The 21,117-nt window shown below is 35.6% G+C and overlaps 1 protein-coding gene across 1 annotated transcript in view; it reads left to right on the top strand.

Moving 5' to 3' along the window:
* The window catches only part of GRIK1 (glutamate ionotropic receptor kainate type subunit 1), a 115,603-nt gene that overhangs the window by 27,410 nt on the left and 67,076 nt on the right, over positions 1-21,117 (top strand). Inside the window, exons 2-3 of the mRNA XM_007493093.3 lie at positions 5,081-5,248; positions 19,700-19,957. Of these exons, the coding sequence (XP_007493155.2) occupies positions 5,081-5,248; positions 19,700-19,957 (426 nt within the window). The remainder of the gene's footprint in view (positions 1-5,080; positions 5,249-19,699; positions 19,958-21,117) is intronic.

Raw genomic sequence — 21,117 nt, 5'->3', positions numbered from 1 at the left:
CCCTAAATTTCCACATCTACCAATCACAGTAGACCCCTTTCCCCAGGACTGCCCATTCTTAGTTCTCATCTTCTTTTGTTCTCACCTTCTCTGGTTAGATTAAAACTTCACACCTCTTTTGTTAAGCTTGCCTTTGTAAGTTGCTTGACCTTTTAGTGACTAATTTAACCTTTATAGGTACTTAGCACCCTTTTGTATTAGATCTAAAAATAGACCACCTAGCTTAAGGTTTTGGCTTCACTGTAAGTATGAGTTGGGGACTTTTCATTATTCAATCAGGAGTTTACAACTTTATATTCCCCTAAGGCACTGTCTGAGTAGGGTGGAGTAATTTTAAAAGTTTTCAATACATTCCTGACCAAGTACCTCCATTGTTAAAAATGAGGACTAGCTTAATCAAATCTTCTGAAGTAGAGTCTGAGAACTTTTAAGATTCACAGTAGTCCCGTTTTGGCATAAGAATATACATTCAAAATAAATGCATTCAACCATAGTTCAAATCCACCATAACTCAAAGTTCACTAGATCTTTTGGTGCAGCATGTGGTCTCCAAAAAGTTCACCTTCTGGATTCTGGAAGACAGTTTCTTGTTCTAAATTAGGATCAAATTCAAATCAAAGTCCACAACAATAATATAGTCCTCCTCTCTAAGGAGGATAACACATTCCTCCCCTGAGGAGGTGTAAGGATTAAAATTAAGGGTTTCACTAAAATATGTGATTCAAAGTATTATTGCTTAAAGTTGAAATTACTTTTATTAGCTTTTGTTTACAAAAAAGGTGGAAAGAGTAAAAGTAGAGAAAAACAAAAGGGTGGTGAAGATATTAACTTATCTAACTAAATATTGCTCTGGTGCTCAACTAAGCTGGGACTTGTCGACCTTCAACTGGAATTAAACTCTCTCCAGAAGACAGGAGGAGAATGCCAGCTATCCACTCACTGAATTTCCCTCCAAGAGGCAGGTCAAGAAAATGACTCAAGCTGAAGGTGACTTCTGAGGCCGACTTTCTTCCTTAAGCCAACTTTCTTCTTGAAGCTGACTTCCTTCTTAAAGCCTAAATTCTCTTGAAGCTGACCTCCCCAGCCCCAGAAATTCAGGGCCTTTTATAGTGCCTTCATGTCTCCTCCCTTCTTCACAAGGGCCAATCACAGCTTCAAAATTGCCCAGCACTGACTGGGGAGGGGGGGTGGGGGGGAGAAGTGTCTGTGGGATACACTTCTCACCTTCTGGAGGTGTGAATGCTTATCAAAAGGGTTCACAGTTTCCTGACTGATTAAATTTCTAGGGGTGTAAATTCTCTAAGTGGTTTGCAAGTTCCTCCACCTAGTTCAAGCTTGAGTGATTCAATCAAAAAGTAGACAGACAAAGGAGAGTTAATCCTGTCTTCACAATCTAGTGAGGCACAAATTAGGGGTACTTAAGTTATTGTTAACCAAAGTGTTAACTCCAACTAGGCAAAGAGAATAAACAATTCCCTTTTTATAGTGTAAACTCAGAATAGACAAAGAGAACAAAAACTTCTCTTTTCACAGAGAATATAGGGATACACATAGGAATTACACAGGAATACATGGTCAAGTCATAAAGCATATGAATGAATGATAAAAAATATCAAAGAATCCAAATAAATAAAAAAATAACCTCTGTGTGAACTATAGCATATCAAAAATGTGAAAAATTCCAGGAAAAAGGACCAAAAATTCACAAATCACAACAGGTTCTTGTAGCTATCCATGTCCCATAAGCCTGCAATGATAATCACTCACTAACCCATTTTAGCAGTCTGGACTACAGTAAATTGCCACATCATGAAAGAAAATAGAAAAAGAGAATAGATCTTGAAACAAATGGGAAATAACATTTCCTGGTTTGACCCTTTTCTTCATTTTCCGGGATAATGGAGTCAGAACAATCGGTGTTATATACTTGATATAGCGTGTGGTATAAGGAAGTCCTGCACATGTTAAACAGCCACAACCTTGAGTCTCACACATGATCAAGTCCTCCTGCTCTTTGCATAGAATCTCATCAATCTCCATAGGATTGGTTTGGTCTCTTTTACCTTTGTATTCGTTTGGCACTTTGCAGGTCAACTTCTGTGCTCCTTTGTGATCTGTTTCTCCTTGAATCTGACATATTCATTGATGTATGTGGCCTCTTTTTTTTTGAAATTTCAAAAAATAACTTTATTAGAGGATTCCTTGGCTAAGTGTATTAACATTTGCTTTTTCTCACTAAAAGCCCATATCTTTACTAAAAGTAGGTGTGTAATATGGATGGCTTCATCCCATTTATTTTTTTCTTGGTGGGAATAAGTTGCCAAGTTCTCGGTGTACTATAAAACTGACTTCAAGAACTTTAAATACTGCTGATATTCACAAGCACTTTTTTCATTAACAATATGAATGCTGACTAATTCCATTGTGATCAGCAACAATAATAGCTGGAGTACAGAAGAGAGAGGAGAAGAGAAATACATTGGGTAGAGGGTAGAGGTAAGGGGAGATTAGGAAAAATTATCTCACATTATCAGGGTCGGCAAGTATACATCTATACAAAAAAGCGGATTAAATGGAGTAGGACTAAATTGGATTTCAGTCTTATATGAACTGGTCAAAGGAGGAAAGACCACACACACATAAACACACAAGGGTACAGTAATACATTTCACTCAACAAGGAAATAGGAGGGAAAGGAGAACAAGAATTAGAATGAAGGTAGATTAAATAAGGGTTTCAACTATTAATTATGGGGTTTTATTCACCCTGGATATTGATTTGGAATATTGTAAATTGCCACTAGTTGTAGTGGTTATTGATCAAGCTCTTAGGTGGAGATGATCTCTTTGGTTGACAGTTTGAAAGTTGACTGAGTTTGGTAGTTGGAAAATTCTACTAGAGACTGGATATATATGTAACTCTGAGGGTTTAGAGAAAGAAAAGGGAAAAACGAAAGTATTTTATACTTATATTAAAACTTCTAATGAATCCTAGACCCCACTTAAACTTTACAAGAAGTTGCTTCTGTCTGGAAACCCAGACCTACTCTAATCCTCCTTATTCTATCTAATTAGAAATTTTCTATCTACATAATCTACTCTAATTTAAGGATTCTTACAATTTACCTTCAATTTAAATCAGCTTCTATCTCTTCACTCCAGCCTCCAAGCTCAAATTACTTGACAGGTTAGTCTTCACTACAGTCACACTGAGATGTTGTTCTCTCCTTCCCCCACTGGTCAGACCAGGGAAAAGCAACCTGAAGTTTCCTATTCTGTCAATTAGTCTTCTCTCCAACTTCTCTGCTCACCCGATGGGTTTTTTCAAACCAACTGCCTTCAAATTTCCCTCAAACTTCGAGGAAAGCCTTCACCTCCCTACTCTTGAGAGGACAGCCCAAGAGTGGCAGTTAGCCTCCAACATACCCAGCAAAGCATCTCTGGGAATTTCCTTAAGGAACGTCAAGAAGATTCCAGTTAGTTTCTTAAGGTGAAATCTTCAAATTCTCTCTCTCTCTCTCTCTCTCTCTCTCTCTCTCTCTCTCTCTCTCTCTCTCTGGAGACTTTCTTATAAGAGACTTTACTAATTAACCCAATTTCCTAATCAATTCTTAATTAACTAATGGTCATTCCATTACAAAGCCTAAAACAAAACTCGAAGAGAAGTTGTACAAAAATAGCTATAGCTCTTTTTGAGGGAATGGGAATCTGCATGGGGATTTGTAAATCGGGGCATGGCTGAACAAGTTATTGGAGATAAATGTGATGGAATACTACTGTGCTCTAAAAAATGATGAAAAAGATGGTTTTAGAAAGAATGCAGAATATAGTAAACATATTAAACAGTATATAGTAATAATATAATATGATATATTATATAATATATAATATAATAATATAATAAAAATAATATAGTAATAAAATATAGTAAACAGAATATAGTAAAAATGTGACAATGACAAAAAGAAGGTAAAGACAATTTTGAAAAAATTAGAGATTATGCCAAGTAAAATGATCAAAATGATTCTAGTGGACTAATGGTGAAACCTGCTACCTACCTTTTAAGAGATGAAGGATTCAATCTGTACTTATACATATGTAGACATATTTGTTTCTATGTATGTATGTATGCATGTATGTATAATTTTGCTATAGCTAAATAAACAAATACATGTGACCAGTGGGGAAATTTTTTTACTTGACTATACATACTTGTAATAATGGTTTTGTTTTTATTTTATTTTCCATCAGGGAAGGAGAGTTGAAGAAGGAGTGAAAGAGGTCATTTTTGCTCTGATTTATCATTTAATTTTTTTATTACTATTAAATTCCTAGTCTACCCCTTCACCCAATCTTTTTTTTTTCTGCCACTACTACTGCAGAAGTAAGAAAAGGCTGAATAGGATTGGAAATTATTTTGTCTTTTTCTTTGTTCTGTGGATTACTGTGGCTAAAGAATTTGTCACTTAATGAGCAACCTACTGGTACTCAGCCTCTCCAGATCTAGTGAGGCTTGTGTTAGGACACACTTGAAATCTTTCCATCTTAACAGAACCTATAACCTCGCACTCTTCTCTGATCATTTTTGAGATTCAAGACATCTCACACCACAATGAAGCACTAAAATGGATTTTTATGGAGATGAACTTTGCTTTATAAAGTGGAGCCTTTATAATTTTCATATTGAAATCTCTGAGCTAAGAAACAGAGATAAGTTCAGGGGCAAACAGGAGGGATAGTATACGTAGAGTCAGGAAAACTCTAATTATTATAGATAGTTGTAAACTCTATATACTCCCCAGACCAGTTACAACAACCACTTTTCATATATATATATAAAATGACATTTTCCATTGTCAAGAAGTACTACATCTTTCTACTTCTAGGGGGTGCACATACATTTAGAAATAGACTGTTAATTCTGCTTTCCAGTTCAAATGAAAACTTTAATTTTAATCCTGTGCTTATCTTTAATGAGTCAACTATTCATGATTTTCAGTTTCATTTTCTCATGTCTGTGCTGCATCTTCCACCAAATAAAATACAATGAATAACGCTTCTTCTATCTTTTGCTTCTACAGGAGGAATTTTTGAAACTGCAGAAAACGAACCAGTTAATGTTGAAGAATTAGCATTCAAGTTTGCAGTAACCAATATTAACAGAAACCGAACACTTATACTTAATAACACATTAACTTATGATATCCAGAGGATTAATCTTTTTGATAGTTTTGAAGCCTCAAGAAGAGGTAAATATTTTCTTGCTTTAAAATTCCTCAGTTAGTATCTTATCGCCTTGTTATATTCTCTATTTTAAAGTTTAGTATCATATGAATATTTTGAAAGATAATTCAGCTTTTCATATCATGAGTGAATTTATTAATTTATAAATGCCCTAACTGATGCTTTCTATTTCTGCTTGCCACTGATTTCTGATTTACTTCAATTGTAAATAGAAAATATCAAATGAGTTGAATTTTCTTCCTGAAAACACAATCTAGAGATAAAATCCTGTAGTGCAATCAAAGAAAATTTTGAGAAAGGTCATTCTTCTTCTTCTATGCTCAAATCTCTTTGACATATAATTCATATGATGCAAATATTCGAAGCTGCAAAATATCAGGCCAAATGATGCTGCTTCTTTCTCTCAAATACCAGAGAAATATTAGAATTTAATGTTAAAAAAAAGCTAACACTGCCACTTTTCTCCTCACCTAGGCAGATCATATGTGTCTGATTTATTGAATCTGTCTAAGATCTCTCATCAGAAAATCCATTTGGAATTGTCAAGTGAGCCTAAAAATACGAGTATATATACATAACCTCAGTCTTCTAAACTACGACAGTACAAGGCAACAGATTAGATGGTCTCACTCAGCAATGTGCTGCTAAATGCTTAATAAGGCTCTCCAAATACATATATATTTAATAGTATATGGTCAGTGTGTTATATGTGCGTGTGAATGTGTACATGTGTATACATGCTATATGACATACATGTATAAACATATACAATGAGTATAAGAATTGCCACTTGTATAGTGAGGACCAATAAATGGCCAGGTCTGTTCTTCCTGCCCTTAGCATGGAGTTAGGGTTAAAGGACTTGAAGGGAGACAGAATAGACATCTCTTGCCTCTTCTCCCCCAACCTCCTGCAAGGGAGATTTTAATTTCTGCAAGGAAAGGAAGTAGGAAGGTGGGGCCAAAAGTTGGGCCCTCTGATCACTTCAGGGTCTCCTCCAGGCCTCTTTGGGCAGGTGTTAGAATTTTATCTATCAGCTCCCTTAAATATTATTAGGCTAGGACACATGATCAGGTTCAATCTAACTTCTGATCCCTGTAGCATCCTTGAGAGGAAGGAGGAACTCAAGGTCTCTAGACAAGACTTCACTATTTTTTTTTTCAAATACTGGTACCACAATGAACACACATAGCAAATAGCAAAGAAATTATTTTGTCCAAATCATAACAAAAAGAAATGAGAGACAGTGTCCACAGAAGACAATATATTAAACTTCTGCCAGGAAATACAGAGTGAAGGAGTTCTCCCATTGGAAGTGAAGTAACTCAGCTCAACCAAGAGAGCATGTCTGAGATCTCATCCAAGAGGACATTCCTTGAAGTCTTTAGTGTAGCGAGAGGGAATAGACATGATAGAGACTACCTGATCTTCTCAAGTCTTCCAAGAGTCTTTTTTTTCAGCAACCTAAAGTGGGGATGACCTCTTCCACCTTCCTCCTAAAACTGGAAGCCAGAAGTGCCAAAAGGGATTGGAAGGTCTCAAAGGCTAGAAGAAAACTGGAGCTCTTCCCTTCTCACCAACTTCTCCCTGCCCTAGTGTGGGGGGAGGCCCTTCATTTCCACCAATAGGGAGAAAATTCTATATGAAGAGGCTTTAAGACAGGTGTGTGTGTGTGTGTGTGTGTGTGTGTGTGTGTAGAGGGAGACTTACCATGGGTGGCTGAAACTGAGGATATAAAGGAATACCTACCATTTATAACATGGTTTTCTTGTGTATGTCTTTGTACTTTGTATTTATATATAAACATGCTTAATAAAGTTTAATTGACAAGTTAAACACAGAAAGAATTACCAACATTAAATACATGAATAATAAGTACATTGTACATTATTATATGACATGATATTATATAACTCTTGGGGTATATGGGTATTCAAGGAAGACTAGCACCTCTGGTATCAAGGCTTGCCAACCTCATTTCAGGGCTGCTCATTCACCTTTAGTGTTCACCTGGAACTCAAATCTCACCAGTGGCTCCAAGAAACTATAGCATGCAGTGACCACATCTCAGTGAAACCATTGCATCATATGAGCTAATCCAGTTAGAGGAAACCCAATGGACCACACACATGTTGGTGAGTTAAGAGAATTTACTCCAGTGAAATAGGTAGAAGAGAACAATTTTGCTCCAAAAGCCATGAATGCAAGCCAAAGTAGGTTCTATTGGTCATTTAAAACATGGTCAGACATCAAAGATGCCAAAGTCATCCACTGCATCTTGGACCATCAACAGTTATCCTGACTTTTGTCTTGCCACTGGACTTTTATGACTTTGAAAAAGAGAGTGAGGGAAGCAAAGTCAAGATGGCCACTTAGAAGCAGCAAAAGTCTGGTCCTCTGTGAAAATCCTTCCACACCAATCAAAGACAAAGTGCTTTGAGGGGAATATAAAACCAAATCCAACAATAGGACAGAGCCTGGGGACCCTCCTTCTTGATTCAATTTAAAAGGTATGCAGAGAAGGCTGAATTCTAGGGTTTAAGGAAAAGAAAGAAGGAAGATCCAAAGACCCCTCCCCCACCTACTGTTCTGAGACTCCAGGGGTTGCTGGAATCTTAGGGTGAGGGCTCCAGCCTGGACAGAGTGCCTTGCTACCACACCTACATGAGGCTCAGGGATCTGAACACAGCAGGCAGGGAGGCAGATAAAGGAGAGGGGCAGAGAGGAAGGCAGCTTGGTCTCAGCCTTTAGCCACCACTGTTCCATCTTGGGCCTCTGCTTCTGGAGGTTTTGTACTCAGGGCACATCTAGCTCTGCAGATCAGCTCAGCATAGCTTAACCCTTCAAAGGACAAGGAACCTCAACCTCTCCCCTCCCCTACCTACTGCAGTAAAAATCTGGCTAACTGGGATCCCAGGGCGAAGGCTGCAACCACGACAGAGTACCTTGTTACCAACACAGGGAGCTCATGGTTCTGACCAGGGAGCTGGCAGGGTGGCAGCTAGCAGAAAGTAGTAGAGAGGAGGACAAGGGTAACTAACTTCAGCCTCTACACCTTCACTTTCACCTTCAGCTTCTGCTGAAAGCTGGGGAAGATTTGGTCACAGGGCTCATTAATATTCTATCAGCCTAATCTAGCTAATCAGCAGAGCAGAGAAGAAACCCCCTCAGGATAGAATAGCCTAAACCTACAGATCCAGCAAATACACAGAGGAGTAAGATTATAGTTAATGATGGGGGTGGGGAGAGGAGAAGGAAAAAATATGAGTAAACAACAGAAAAAGAAATTACAAGTGACAGCTTCTATCCAGGTAATGAACTAAGAATAAATTGAACAGAGGATGACAAAGGAACACCAAGCAAAAGTGTAGGCGCTCCAGTGAATTGGACACAGGCTTTGGAAGAACTCAAAACCCAATTAAAAAAACCAAATAAGAGAGGCTGAAGACAATTGGGAAAAAAAACTTAAAAAGCAAAATAGGTCATCTGGAAACAGAGGCACATGAACTAAAACAAGAAAAATGTTCTTTAAAAGCCAGAATTGACCAGCTTGAAAATGAGGCAAAGAGTGAAAGATGACATACAAAGAAAAACAGACCAACAGGAAAAGTATGACCAAAAAGCCAGGGATGAAATTCAGTCTTTAAAAATTAGAATCCAAGAACTAGAAGCAAATAACTTCACAAGGCAGCAAGAGACTATAAAATAAAATCAAAAGAATGAAAAAATTGAGAAAAACATGAAATGCCTCATTGATAAAAAAAAAACAACAGAAAACAATGGACCTGGAAATAGATCCAGAAGAGATTGTTTAAGAATTATTGAACTACTAGAAAATCATGCTAAAAGAAAAGACCTGGACATCATTCCATAGGAAATTATCCAAGAAAACTTCCCTGACATTCTTGAACAAGAGGGTAAAGTGGAAATTGAAAGAATCCACAGATCACCTCCTGTATTAAATTCCTAGTTGATGGCACCCAGGGATGGTATAGCCAAGTTCAAAAATTACTAGACCAAAAAAAAAAAAAAAGATACTACAAGCTGATAAAAAGAAACTATTCAAATAAAATGGAGCCACAGTTAGGCCACACTGAAGGACCAGAAAGCATGGAATATGATATTCTAGAAAGCAAGGGAACTGAGTCTACAACCAAGAATCAACTACCTAGCAAAATTAATTATATTCTTGCTGCGGAAAGTATGGTCAGTTAAAATAAATAGAAGATTTCCAAGCATTTTTAAAAAGAAGACCCAACTTAAACAGGATATGTGATGTCCAAACACAGAACTCAAGAGAATCACCAAAAGGTAATTAAGAAAGGGGGAAAAACTTTTTTAAGGGACCCAATAAGTTCAAATTATTTGTATTCCTATAAGAAAAGGTGATATTGGTAACTCTTAAAAATTGTTATCATAAGGGTAGCTAGAAGTATACTTAAAGGGAACAGTGACAAACTGTATAGGATGATACATCAAAAATATTTTTTAAAACTATGGGTAAAAAAAGGACAATACTAAGAGAAATGGGAAAAGAGATAAAATGGGGTAAATTTATATTTCATAAAGAAGAGCATGGGGGGCAGGAATGGAGAAGACCACTACAATGTAAGGGTGAAAGAGGTTTGATACAGGTAATACTTAAATCTTATGCACGTTGAAATTGACTCAGAGGGGAAGAACAATCAGATTCATTGAGGCAGAGAATTGTATCGTGCCCTATAGAGAAGTAGAAGGGTAATAAATGGTCTAGTGGGGAGGGGTGGAACACAAGGGAGGGAGAGATTGGGAGTCATTTAAAAGGCACTATAGTAATATGGGAATAAATTAGGGGGGAAGGGGAGTAACATTAAGGAAGGGGAAAGGGGGGGATACTAAGCAAAAAGTTGAAGGGGAGGGTAAGAGGGATAAGAGAAAAGGCAGAATCAAAGGATGAAGTAAAAAAAGAAGGGGAATACACAGAGAGTAATCATAACTATGAATGTGAATGGGATGAACTCACTAATGAAAAGGAAGCAGATAACAGAATGGATTAAAGACCAAAATCCTACCATAGCTTGTCTACAAGAAACACATTTGAGGCAGGTAGATATATGCAGAGTAAAGGTAAGAGGGTAGAGTAGAATTTACTGGACTGCAACTAAGACAAAGAAGGCAGAGGTAGCAATTATTATCTTGGACAAAACTAAAGCAAAAATAGATCTTATTAAAAGAGCTAAGGAAGGTAATTACATATTTTTTCATTTTTCATTTTTGTTTATTCATTTATTTTAGTCTATTTATAACATTATTCCTTGGTTACAAGAGTCATATTTTTTCCTTTCCTTCCCTCCCCCAACCCTTCCCGTAGCCGATGTGCAATTCCACTGGGTATTACATGTGTCCTTGATGAGAACCTTTCCATGTTGTTGATGTTTGCACTAGGATGTTCATTTAGCATCTTTATCCAAGGTAATTACATCTTGATGAAAGGTAGTATACATAATGAAGAAATATCAATACTCAACATATATGCAACAAATGGTACAGTGTTCTGATTTCTAAAGTAAAAACTAAAGGAGCTTAAGGAGGAAATAGACAGTAAAACCATACTGTTGGGGGACCTTAACCTTCCTCTATCAGAACTAGATAAATCAAACAAAAAATAAATAAGAAAGAAGTAAGGGAAGTGAATGAAATGTTAGAAAATTTAGAGCTAATAGGTATCTGGAGAAAAATAAATAGGGATAAAAAAGAATATACCTTCTTTTTAGCAACATGTGACACATATACAAAAATTTACCATGTACTAGGGCATAAAAACATTGCAAACAAATATAGGAATGCAGAAATAAATGTAAAATTTTCAGACCATAATGCAATAAAAATCATAATCAATAAGGGATTGTGGAAAGGCAGATTTAAAATTAATTAGAAACTAAATAATCTAATTCTTCAATACTGGTGGGTCAAAGAAAAAAATCAAAGAAACAATTACTGATTTAATTGAAGAGAATGACAATGAGGAAACAATTTATAAAAATCTACGGATGCAGCCAGAACAGTATTCAGGGGAAAATTTATATTCCTGAGTGCATATATCAACAAATCAGAGAGGGAAGAGGTCAATGAATTGGGCATGCAACTTAAAAAACTAGAAAGAGAACAAATTAAAAGTCTCCAGATAAAAACTAGATTGAAAATCCTAAAAATCAAAGGAGAAATTAATAAAATTGAAAGTAAAAGAACTATTGAACTAATCAATAAGACTATGAGTTGGTACTTTGAAAAAACAAATAAAATAGATATATTACTGATTAATCTAATTTAAAAAAAGAAGAAAATCAAATATGAAAAGGGCAGTCTTACACCTAATGAAGAGGAAATTATAATACAATTAATAACTATTTTACCCAGTTATATGGCAATAAATATGACAATCTAGGTGAAATGGGTGAATATCTACAAAAATATAAATTGCCTAGATTAACAAAAGAGGAAATTTAATACTTAAACAATCCCATCTTAGAAAAAAGAAATTAAATAATCCATCAAGGAACTCCCTAAGAAAAAATCTCCAGGGTCAGATGGATTCACAAGTGAATTCTATCAAGCATTTAAAGAACAACTAATCCCAATATTATACAAACTATTTGACAAAATAATCAAAGAAGGAGTTTTACCAAATTCCTTTTATGACACAAATATGGTACAGATGCCAAAGCTGGGCAGGTCAAAAACAGAGAAAAAAACTACAACCATTCTCCTTAATGAATATAGATGCAAAAATCTTAAATAGAATACTAGTAAAAAGACTCCAGCAAGTGATCATGAGGGTAATTCACTATGATCAGGTACAATTTATACAAGGAATGCAAGGATGTTTTAATATTAGGGAAAACATCCATATAATTGACCATGTCAATAATAAAAACAACAGAAATCAGATGATTATCTCAATAGATGCAGAAATAGCCTTTGACAAAATATAACACTCATTCCTATTGAAAACACAAGAAAGCATAGGAATAGAAGGGCCTTTCCTATGAATAATAAACACTATCTATTTACAACTATCAGCAAGTATCATCTGCAATGGGGATAAACTAGAAGCCTTCCCAATAAGATCAGGAGTGAAGCAAGGATGCCCATTATCACCTCTATTATTTAATATTGTATTATAAATGCTAGCTATAGCAATTAGAGAAGAAAAAGAAGTTAAAGGGATTAAAGTAGGCAATGAGGAGACCAAGCTATCACTCTTTGCAGATGATATGATGGTATACTGAAAGAACCCCAGAAAATCTACTAACTGACAGACTAACATGTAACAGCATGTATTTGCTAGGTAGATGATTTGAATCTTATGAACTGTTAATTTTTGTATTTTCTAGAATTTTCCAATTTTTTTTTCCATTTTTTACCATGGTAAACCATGAATAAGTGAATCAGAGGATATTAAATCAGCAAAATATGGGAGCCCTATTCTGTGTGTGTGTGTGTGTGTGTGTGTGAGAGAGAGAGAGAGAGAGAGAGAGAGAGAGAGAGAGAGAGAGAGAGAGAGAGAGAGAGAGAGTAAAACCTATAAAGCCTTCTTTTAATTGGGAAAGTGATTCCTCAAGCCTTAAAAGGACAGACCTTCACTGAAGAGGAGTCATCCCAGTTTTAAATAAGAGCTAGCCAATTATGAATTTTCAGAGTGAGCATTTGCACTTTAAAATGAGCAAATATTACATATATAAACATATGCACTATTACATTTAATTTTCATCCTTAACATTTTCTCCATCATTTTAAATTTCAAATGTTTTTCTAATAACATGGAAAAATAATATTGAACTTTTATTTGTTTGTTTTTTACATTTTGAGTTTCAGGTTCTCTCCTTCTCACCCTTCCCTTCCCTCTCACTGAAAAGGCAAACAATTCAATATAGGCTATAGATATGAAGTCATGCAAAACATATTTCCATATTAGTTATATTATGAAAGACAATAGACATAAAAGCCAAAAAAATAGAGAAAGGTTTTAAAATTATTTTAAAGCATATTTTACTTTGCATTTATACTCCAGCAGTTCTTTTCTCTGGAGGTTCTCCTTTTTTCTGGCATTTTTCATCCTAAATCCCTCAGAAATGTCTGGGGACATTATGTTGCTGATAATAGCTAAGTTGATCACAGCTGATCATTATACAACGGTTCTGCTCACTTCATCTGCTATCAGTTTATAGAAGTCTTTTCTAGATTTTTCTGAAATCATCCTGCTCATCATTTTGTATACTACAATAATATTCTATTACAATCAAATACAACAACTTGCTCAGCCATTCCTCAAGTGATGGACATCCCTCAGTTTTCAATTCTTTACTACCTCAAAAAGATTGATAATAAATATGTGAAGTCCTTTTCCTATTAAAAAAGTCTCTTTGGGATATAGACTTGGTAGTTGTACTGCTGTCAAAGAATTTGCAGAGTTTTATATCTTTGGGCATAATTCCAACTGCTCTCCCAAATGGTTGGATCAGTTCACAACTCTACCAACAGTGTTTTAAAGCCCCAATTTTCCCATATCCCCTCCAACATGTCATTTTCCTTTTCTGATATTATAGCCATCCTGATAAGTATGAGATGACATCTCAGAATTGGTTTAATTTGCATTTCTTTATTCAATAGTGATTTAAAGCATTTTTATATGACTATAGATACTTTGATTTACTCATCTGAAAACTGCTGTTCATATTCTTTGTTCATTTATCAGTTGGGAAAGGATTTGTATTTATATGTATTTGACTCTATTCTCTATATATTTGAAAACTGAGGTCTTTATCAGAGAACTTTACTATAAAAATTTCCACAATTATTACTTTGCATTCTTCCCCACCCTATTTCCCCATTTATTACTTTATCTCTCACCCTGTTGTTCTTCAAAAGAGTTTGCTTCTGATCATACCCATCCCCCCAATCCTGCCTATTCTCATTCTCTCATTCCCTTCCTCTCTTATTTGCCTGTAGGATAAGATAAATTTCTATACCCAAGTGAGGGCATGTTATTTCCTCTCTGAGCCAATTCCAATGAGAGTAAAGTTCAAGTGTTGTCTGCCAAGCCCTTCATCTTCCCTACCACTGTAAAAGTTCTTTTTGCCTCTTTTAGGTGAGATAATTTATCCCACTGTAGCACTTCCTTTCTCTTTCTCCCAATGTATTCCTCTTTCTCACCTTGTAATTTTATTTTTTAACTATCATTCCATCATAGTCTACTCACATCCATACTCTCTCTATATGCATATTTCTTCTAACTCTCTAATAATAATAAAGATCTTGGGAGTCATCTCATGTAGGAATGTAAATAGTTTCACTTTATTTAATCGCTCATGGTTTCTCTTTCCTGTTTACTTTTTATGCTTCTCTTGAGTCTTGTACTTGAAAAACAGATTTTCTATTTAGCTCTGGTCTTTTCATGAGAGATGCTTGAAGGCCCTCTATTTCTCTCTCTTTTTTTTCTACTTTTGACATTTTTTATTTAATTAATTAATTTAGAATATTTTTCTATGGTTACAAGATTCATGTTCTTTCCCTCCCCTCTACCCACCCCCTACATCCCCAACCACATCCCCATCGACCGATATGATCAAGCAGTTGTTTTTCTTCTGTGTTTCTATTCCCAAAGTTCTTCCCCTGAATGTGGATAGTGTTTTTTTTTTCTCATAAGTCCCTCAGAATTGTTCCGGATCATTACATTGCTGCTAGTAGAGAAGTCCAATACATTCGATTGTACCACAGTGTATCAGTCTCTGTGTACAATGTTCTCCTGGTTCTGCTCCTCTCACTCTGCATCAATTCCTGGAGGTCGTTCCAGTTCATATGGAGTCCCTCCAGTTCATTATTCCTCTGAGCACAGTAGTATTCCATCACCAACATATACCGCAATGTGTTCAGCCATTCCCCAATGGAAGGGCATCCCCTCATTTTCCAATTTTTTGGCATCACAAAGAGCACAGCTATGAATATTCTTGTACATGTTTTTTTTTTCCTTATTATCTCTTTAGGGTACAAACCCAGCAGTGGTATGGTTGGATCAAAGGGCAGACAGTCTTTTAGCGCCCTTGGGCGCTAAAAGCCCATTTGGGCATTGTTCCAAATTCTATTTCATTAAATATTCACTTCCCCTTGGAGGATTTTACTCAGTTGTGCTCATTCTTAGTTGTAATCCTAGTTCCTTTGCTGTCTAATCCTTCAGTCTTTTAATTTAAGAGCTACTAAATCCTGTTTCATCTTGATGATGGTTCTTTCTGGGTGCTTGAAATATTCTTCCTTTGACTTGGGGGTTCTGGAAGTTAACTATAATATTTTGGGAGTTTTCATTTTGAGATCTCTTTCAGTTGGCAATTAGTGGATTCTTTTCATTTCTAGTTTACCTTCCAGTTCTAGGTCATCAGGGAAGTTTTCCTTCATAATTTATTTTTTTTTAAAAAAACCTTATTTTCTGCCTTGGAAGCAATACTATGTACTATGTATTGCTTCCAAGGCAGAAAAGTGGTAAGGGCTAGGCAATCAGGGTTAAGTGACTTGCCCAGGATCACACAACTAAGAAGTGTCTGAGGCCAGATTTGAACCTAGGATCTCCTTTCTCTGTGCCTGGCTCTCAATCTACTGAACTACCCCATTGTCCCCTCCTTCATAATTTCTTGAAAGATAATGTCCAAACTTTTTTTATTTTTATCATTGATTTTAGGTAGTCCAGTAATTTTTAAATTCTCTCTCCTATAACTATTTTTCATGTCAATTGATTTTCCAATGATATTTTTCACATTTTCATCTATTCTTTTGATTTTTTTTGTTTCTTAATATCTCACTGAGTTCTTAGTTTCCATTTGTCAATTATAATTTTTAAAGAATTATTTTCTTCCATGAGGTTTGGAATCTCCTTTTCCATTTGACCAATTCTTCCTCTTAAGAAGTTCTTTTCTTCAGTGAATTTTTATGCATATTTCCCAATTAGCCAATTCTGCTTTTTAAGATGTTTCTCACTTTAATGGATTTTTGTGCCTGTTTTTAACTATTTGGTCAATTCTTTTTAAAAAGTTATTTTCTTTAGTATTTTTTTGTGCCTCCTTTACCAAACTGTTGACTCTTTCCCCCTCATTTTTCTGTATCATTCTCATTTACTTTTCCAGGTTTTCCTCCATCTCTTTTATTTGATGAACTCTTATAGGAATTCTTTTTTTGGGCCAGAGACTAATTCACATTTTCCTTTGAGGATTTTGGCTTTTTTAAAGCTGTTTTGACTTTGTTCTTTTTTTGTAAGTTTGTGTTTTGATCTTCCCTATCACCATAACAACTTTCTATGGCCAGGTTCCTTTTTGTGGTTTGCTCATTTTCCCAACCTATTTCTTGACTTTTAACTTTATATTAAAATTGGGCTCTGCTCTATAGGGGAAGGGTGCAATATCCTAAGATTTGAGATTTTTTCTTGCTATTTTCAGAGAGGTGTGGTCTGTAATTGCATGGCCTATGCTCTGGTTTGTGAGCAATCAATAGTATTTTTTTGTCTGGAATTTTGATAATTCCAGGAGGTTCCCTTTAGCCCCATGCTTTAGTGAGCTAGTCCTCCTTCTTACTCTGGTACTGGAATCATGTATGGGCCATGCAATAGAACCCTGAACTCAGTGCCTGTAATTTCCTTCTAGTCAATTGTCTGACCTCTTTCCATCTGAGATCTCCCCTGCCAATTCAGTCATCCTCAAGACTTACTCCTGGCTTGCTGGGTGGGGCCCAGCATGTACTGGACTGTGTTCCATTTTTCACCCCATGCTGCAGATCTTTCTATTGATCTCTAAGTTTTCTCACACTGAAAAATTGTTTCACTCCATGCTTTTGTTGGTTCTTCCATTCCAGAAATCCTTTTGAGGTGTTATTTTAAAGTTTTTTAGAAAAGAATTTAGGAAAGCCCAGGAGTCCCTGCCTTTATTCCACCATCTTGACTCTGTCCCTTCAAGTTAATCTTTTCTTTCCATCACTTTGTTAAGTCTAGAGAGTCATTAAAAGAGTCAACCAAGCCCTGTTCTGTTTGCCCATTTCCATAATGCTCACTCTGAAAATTTCACAATTTGCTGTCTCGTAGAGCAGGTAGGAGGAACCCTCTCCAGTTTGTCCTTTTAAGACTTAAGGAAGCACTTTCCCTACCAAAAAGAAGCTTTATAGTTTTTAAAAAACACATGAATAAAATCAGAACAAGAAAGTTATGCTTGCTTTGAACTTTAGCTTGGCATTTTAGGGTTTATTTAGCACTTCTACAGTGCTGCATTTGTAACCAGGAATACTTCAGTGTGAATATTGTTTCAAATCCTTACTAGCTTTGTGACCATTAGTAAATCATTTCATCTCTCTGAGCCAGAGATTCGGTCACAAAATGAGGGAAGGTGAGATTGAAGGTCTCTAAAGCTGCCTTCTTTCTCTAATTGTATGATCCTCCGACACTGAGGCAGGTAATCGAAATGCTATTGATCTGGATTTTCAGATGAGTCAGTGTTTTCTAGAAATTAAATTACTTAATCTGCATAACACAAGTAGGTTCAGAAGAATTCAAGTTTTTCACTTCAAAAGTCAGAGCTCTCTCCACTGAACATTTCTGCCCCTCATGCTGACTTGATTTTGATTTTCAGATACCCTGATACTGACTCTATTTATCTAAATGTAAAATGCAGTAGCATATCGTACTCAGCTGCTCAAATTCTAGGGATCACTTCAGACAAAATACACCATTCACCATTTAAAAGAAACCTGGTTGTGATATCAAGAATATGTTTGAGGTGGGGGTTTTGTGTGTTTTTTAAAATCTCTGTCACGATACTTTGGAATAAGATCTTTTTTTACCCAAGATGTAATTAGGGGTAATATATGTTATAAATTTTGTTTCTTTTTTTCAATGAGATATATATGTAAGCACATAGATATATAATTATAAACATATATATATATATATATCCCATTTAAATAAGGAACAAAATTTCATAACTGTAATTCAGGGGCAAAAGAAAATTCAAAATGATCTCTCTTCCGTCCAATAATTTTAGGATCTCAGAACTAGATATTAGAACAAAATTCACTCCATAGCAAACATTTCAAGTAGCAATGGATCCTTCTGAATGACTAACGAGAATGCATTCAAATATTGAGCTCATGAGAACGCTAAAAATAATTTCACTACAGCCTGATAAATATTTGATTATATGGTTAAATTGTAATACAGAGAATTATAAGTTGCTCTGTCTCTGATATATTATTTGATATGAGAGAAATCAGCAAAAAGCCCTTTCCTACTTAATAGGATCATACCAACAGATTTCGTAATAATGGATATTTAAAAGTGAGGAGGAAAGAATTTTTTTCATAGTCATTTTCTTTTCCAAATCACCCTTCAAGTTCACTTAAGTCACCTAGTTTTATTCAGGGGAGGAAATAGCAAACCACTCCAGTATTTGCTAATTAAATCTCAAATTTCATAGAGTATAGTACTGAAATGACTGATAAACAACAGGAAGAATTTTACTCCTGGAATTCTGATAAAAATTTTAAATTAGGGGGCAGCTGGGTAGCTCAGTGGATTGAGAGCCAGGCCTAGAGACAGGAGGTCCTAGGTTCAAATCTGGCCTCAGACACTTCCCAGCTGGGTGACCCTGGGCAAGTCACTTGACCCCCATTGCCTAGCCCTTACCACTCTTCTGCCTTGGAACCAATACACAGTATTGACTCCAAGACGGAAGGGAAGGGTCTAAAATTTTTTTTTAATTAATTTGTTATTTGATTTTTATTTTAAATTATGACCTTAAAAGTGGTTCTGAGTACTTCCTGTTTTTAAATTTCATTAAATTGAATTTAATTTCATAGTTACAAATTTTAGAATTTATAAAATATATTAATTTTTCTTGGTTAGTAATTCTTGCAAAAGACTTCAGGCCTTTTACAAATGCTTTATGTTTTCTAGCTCAAAATCAACCAATACTAACTCTTTTTTGCAGGTGTGGAATAGTTTGCTACCTTATTGGGAGATTTCTTTCATATGATATATTTAAATGAACATCTTCATTATTCTTCCACCATATAACAAGAACCAATTGATACAACATCTATTTGACAAATGGCTTGTTAGGATGACATCAGCACACTAAATAGGAGATTTCCATCTTAAAGTTAATGAAATTAGTATGTCAGTTAATATTTATTTGAAATCCTCTGATTTCATAATAATTATGCACTTTGTTATTCTTTTAAAAATTCTCTAGTATTCCCCATGATAAAGTAGGTAAGCCATACTTCATTCTCCTAGATCATGGTGGGGGAAAAAATTCGAAGAGGTTAAATGCTTAAGGAAATTTAAAAGAAAAAAAGTCCACCATTTTCTTGCTTTCTCCTTCCTTTTCTGTTCCCTCCTTTCCCCCTTTCCATCTTTCCCTTTATTTCTTTTCTGCTTTCTCCCTCAGCATGTGACCAGCTTGCCCTTGGGGTGGCTGCACTATTTGGCCCATCCCATATTTCTTCAGTCAGTGCTGTACAGTCTATCTGCAATGCCCTTGAAGTTCCTCACATCCAGACTCACTGGAAACATCCCACCATGGATAAGAGCGACATGTTTTACATCAACCTCTATCCGGATTATGCAGCCTTCAGTAGGGCAGTTTTGGACTTGATACTCTATTATAACTGGAAAACAGTGACCGTGGTGTATGAAGATAACACAGGTATGAAACTGACCCAGGACGTCATCTGTGATTATGGTGATGTCACATTCAATGCCGGCCCTTGTGTTAAAGCCCTGGTGATCATGTAGAGCATGTAGCTGAGGGGAAACAAATGTTTTCAATTTAATCAGTCATGACGTCATATGATTTCTTAGTCTTTCATTTTTCTTTTGGCCGTATTGCCCTAAAATGTTTGTTATCTCATTGAAATTCAGGGAGAATTTCTCACCTCTAGGTGAGACCTGTTGCTTTACTTTTTGTGCAAGTTTTACAGAATTGAGTTGTTTGTTTCTTACTATCATAACAATGATGAAGGTTCTCTTCCCTAATAAGAATTATTGCATAGAAGGCAAACTATCTGAATGGTCAGATGCAATTTAAAAGAGAAATTTCTAGGAAAGAATGACTACAAAATAATTCATTAAAAACTAAGCCTACTCTTTTATGAAAAAAGGGATGATAGACCTATCCTATCCTAAATTAAAGATATTAATTTTCTTAATTTAATATTAATAATTATAGATACAAATAATAGAAAAATTTACATATAGTTTTAAGATTTGCAAAGCTAAATTCCCTGATTCCAAGTTCATTGCTCTTTTTTCAATAAAAAATTTATCATTGGAGGCAGTTGGGTGGCTCAGTGGATTGAGAGTCAGGCCTATAGATAGGAGGTCCTGGGTTCAAGTCTGGCCTTTGACACTTCCAGGCTGCGTGACCCTGGGCATGTCACTTAACCCCCATTGCCTAGCCCTTCTGCCTTGGAACTAATAATACTCAGTATTGATTCTAAAACAGAAGGTAAGGGTTTTTAAAAATAAAAAATAAATTTATCATTAAAATTAGTTATAATTTCCCTACCCTTACCCTCATTTCTATTACCCACTTATACAACAAATATATAATATTGCTATTATCCTTTTGCATTAAACTTACTAGATCCACCCTATATATTAAATCAGAAGTGTTAACTATTTTACCCATAGTTCTCCTCAAGCAATTCCTATCTGTTTTCTTGCTTGCAGTGCCTATAGCTCATCTCTTGTGGAACAAAGAAGGATACTCAAAGACAGGCTCTAACAAGGAAAGCTTTTCGCCATTCTGCCTTTTTGTTCTGGAGGTTCAATTCACTAATCGTTCTGCCCTTTCCATCCCCCCAG

This window comes from Monodelphis domestica, chromosome 4, assembly GCF_027887165.1.
Source record: "Monodelphis domestica isolate mMonDom1 chromosome 4, mMonDom1.pri, whole genome shotgun sequence".
NCBI classification, from domain to species: domain Eukaryota; kingdom Metazoa; phylum Chordata; class Mammalia; order Didelphimorphia; family Didelphidae; genus Monodelphis; species Monodelphis domestica.
This window is presented reverse-complemented; position numbering and strand designations above follow the sequence as displayed.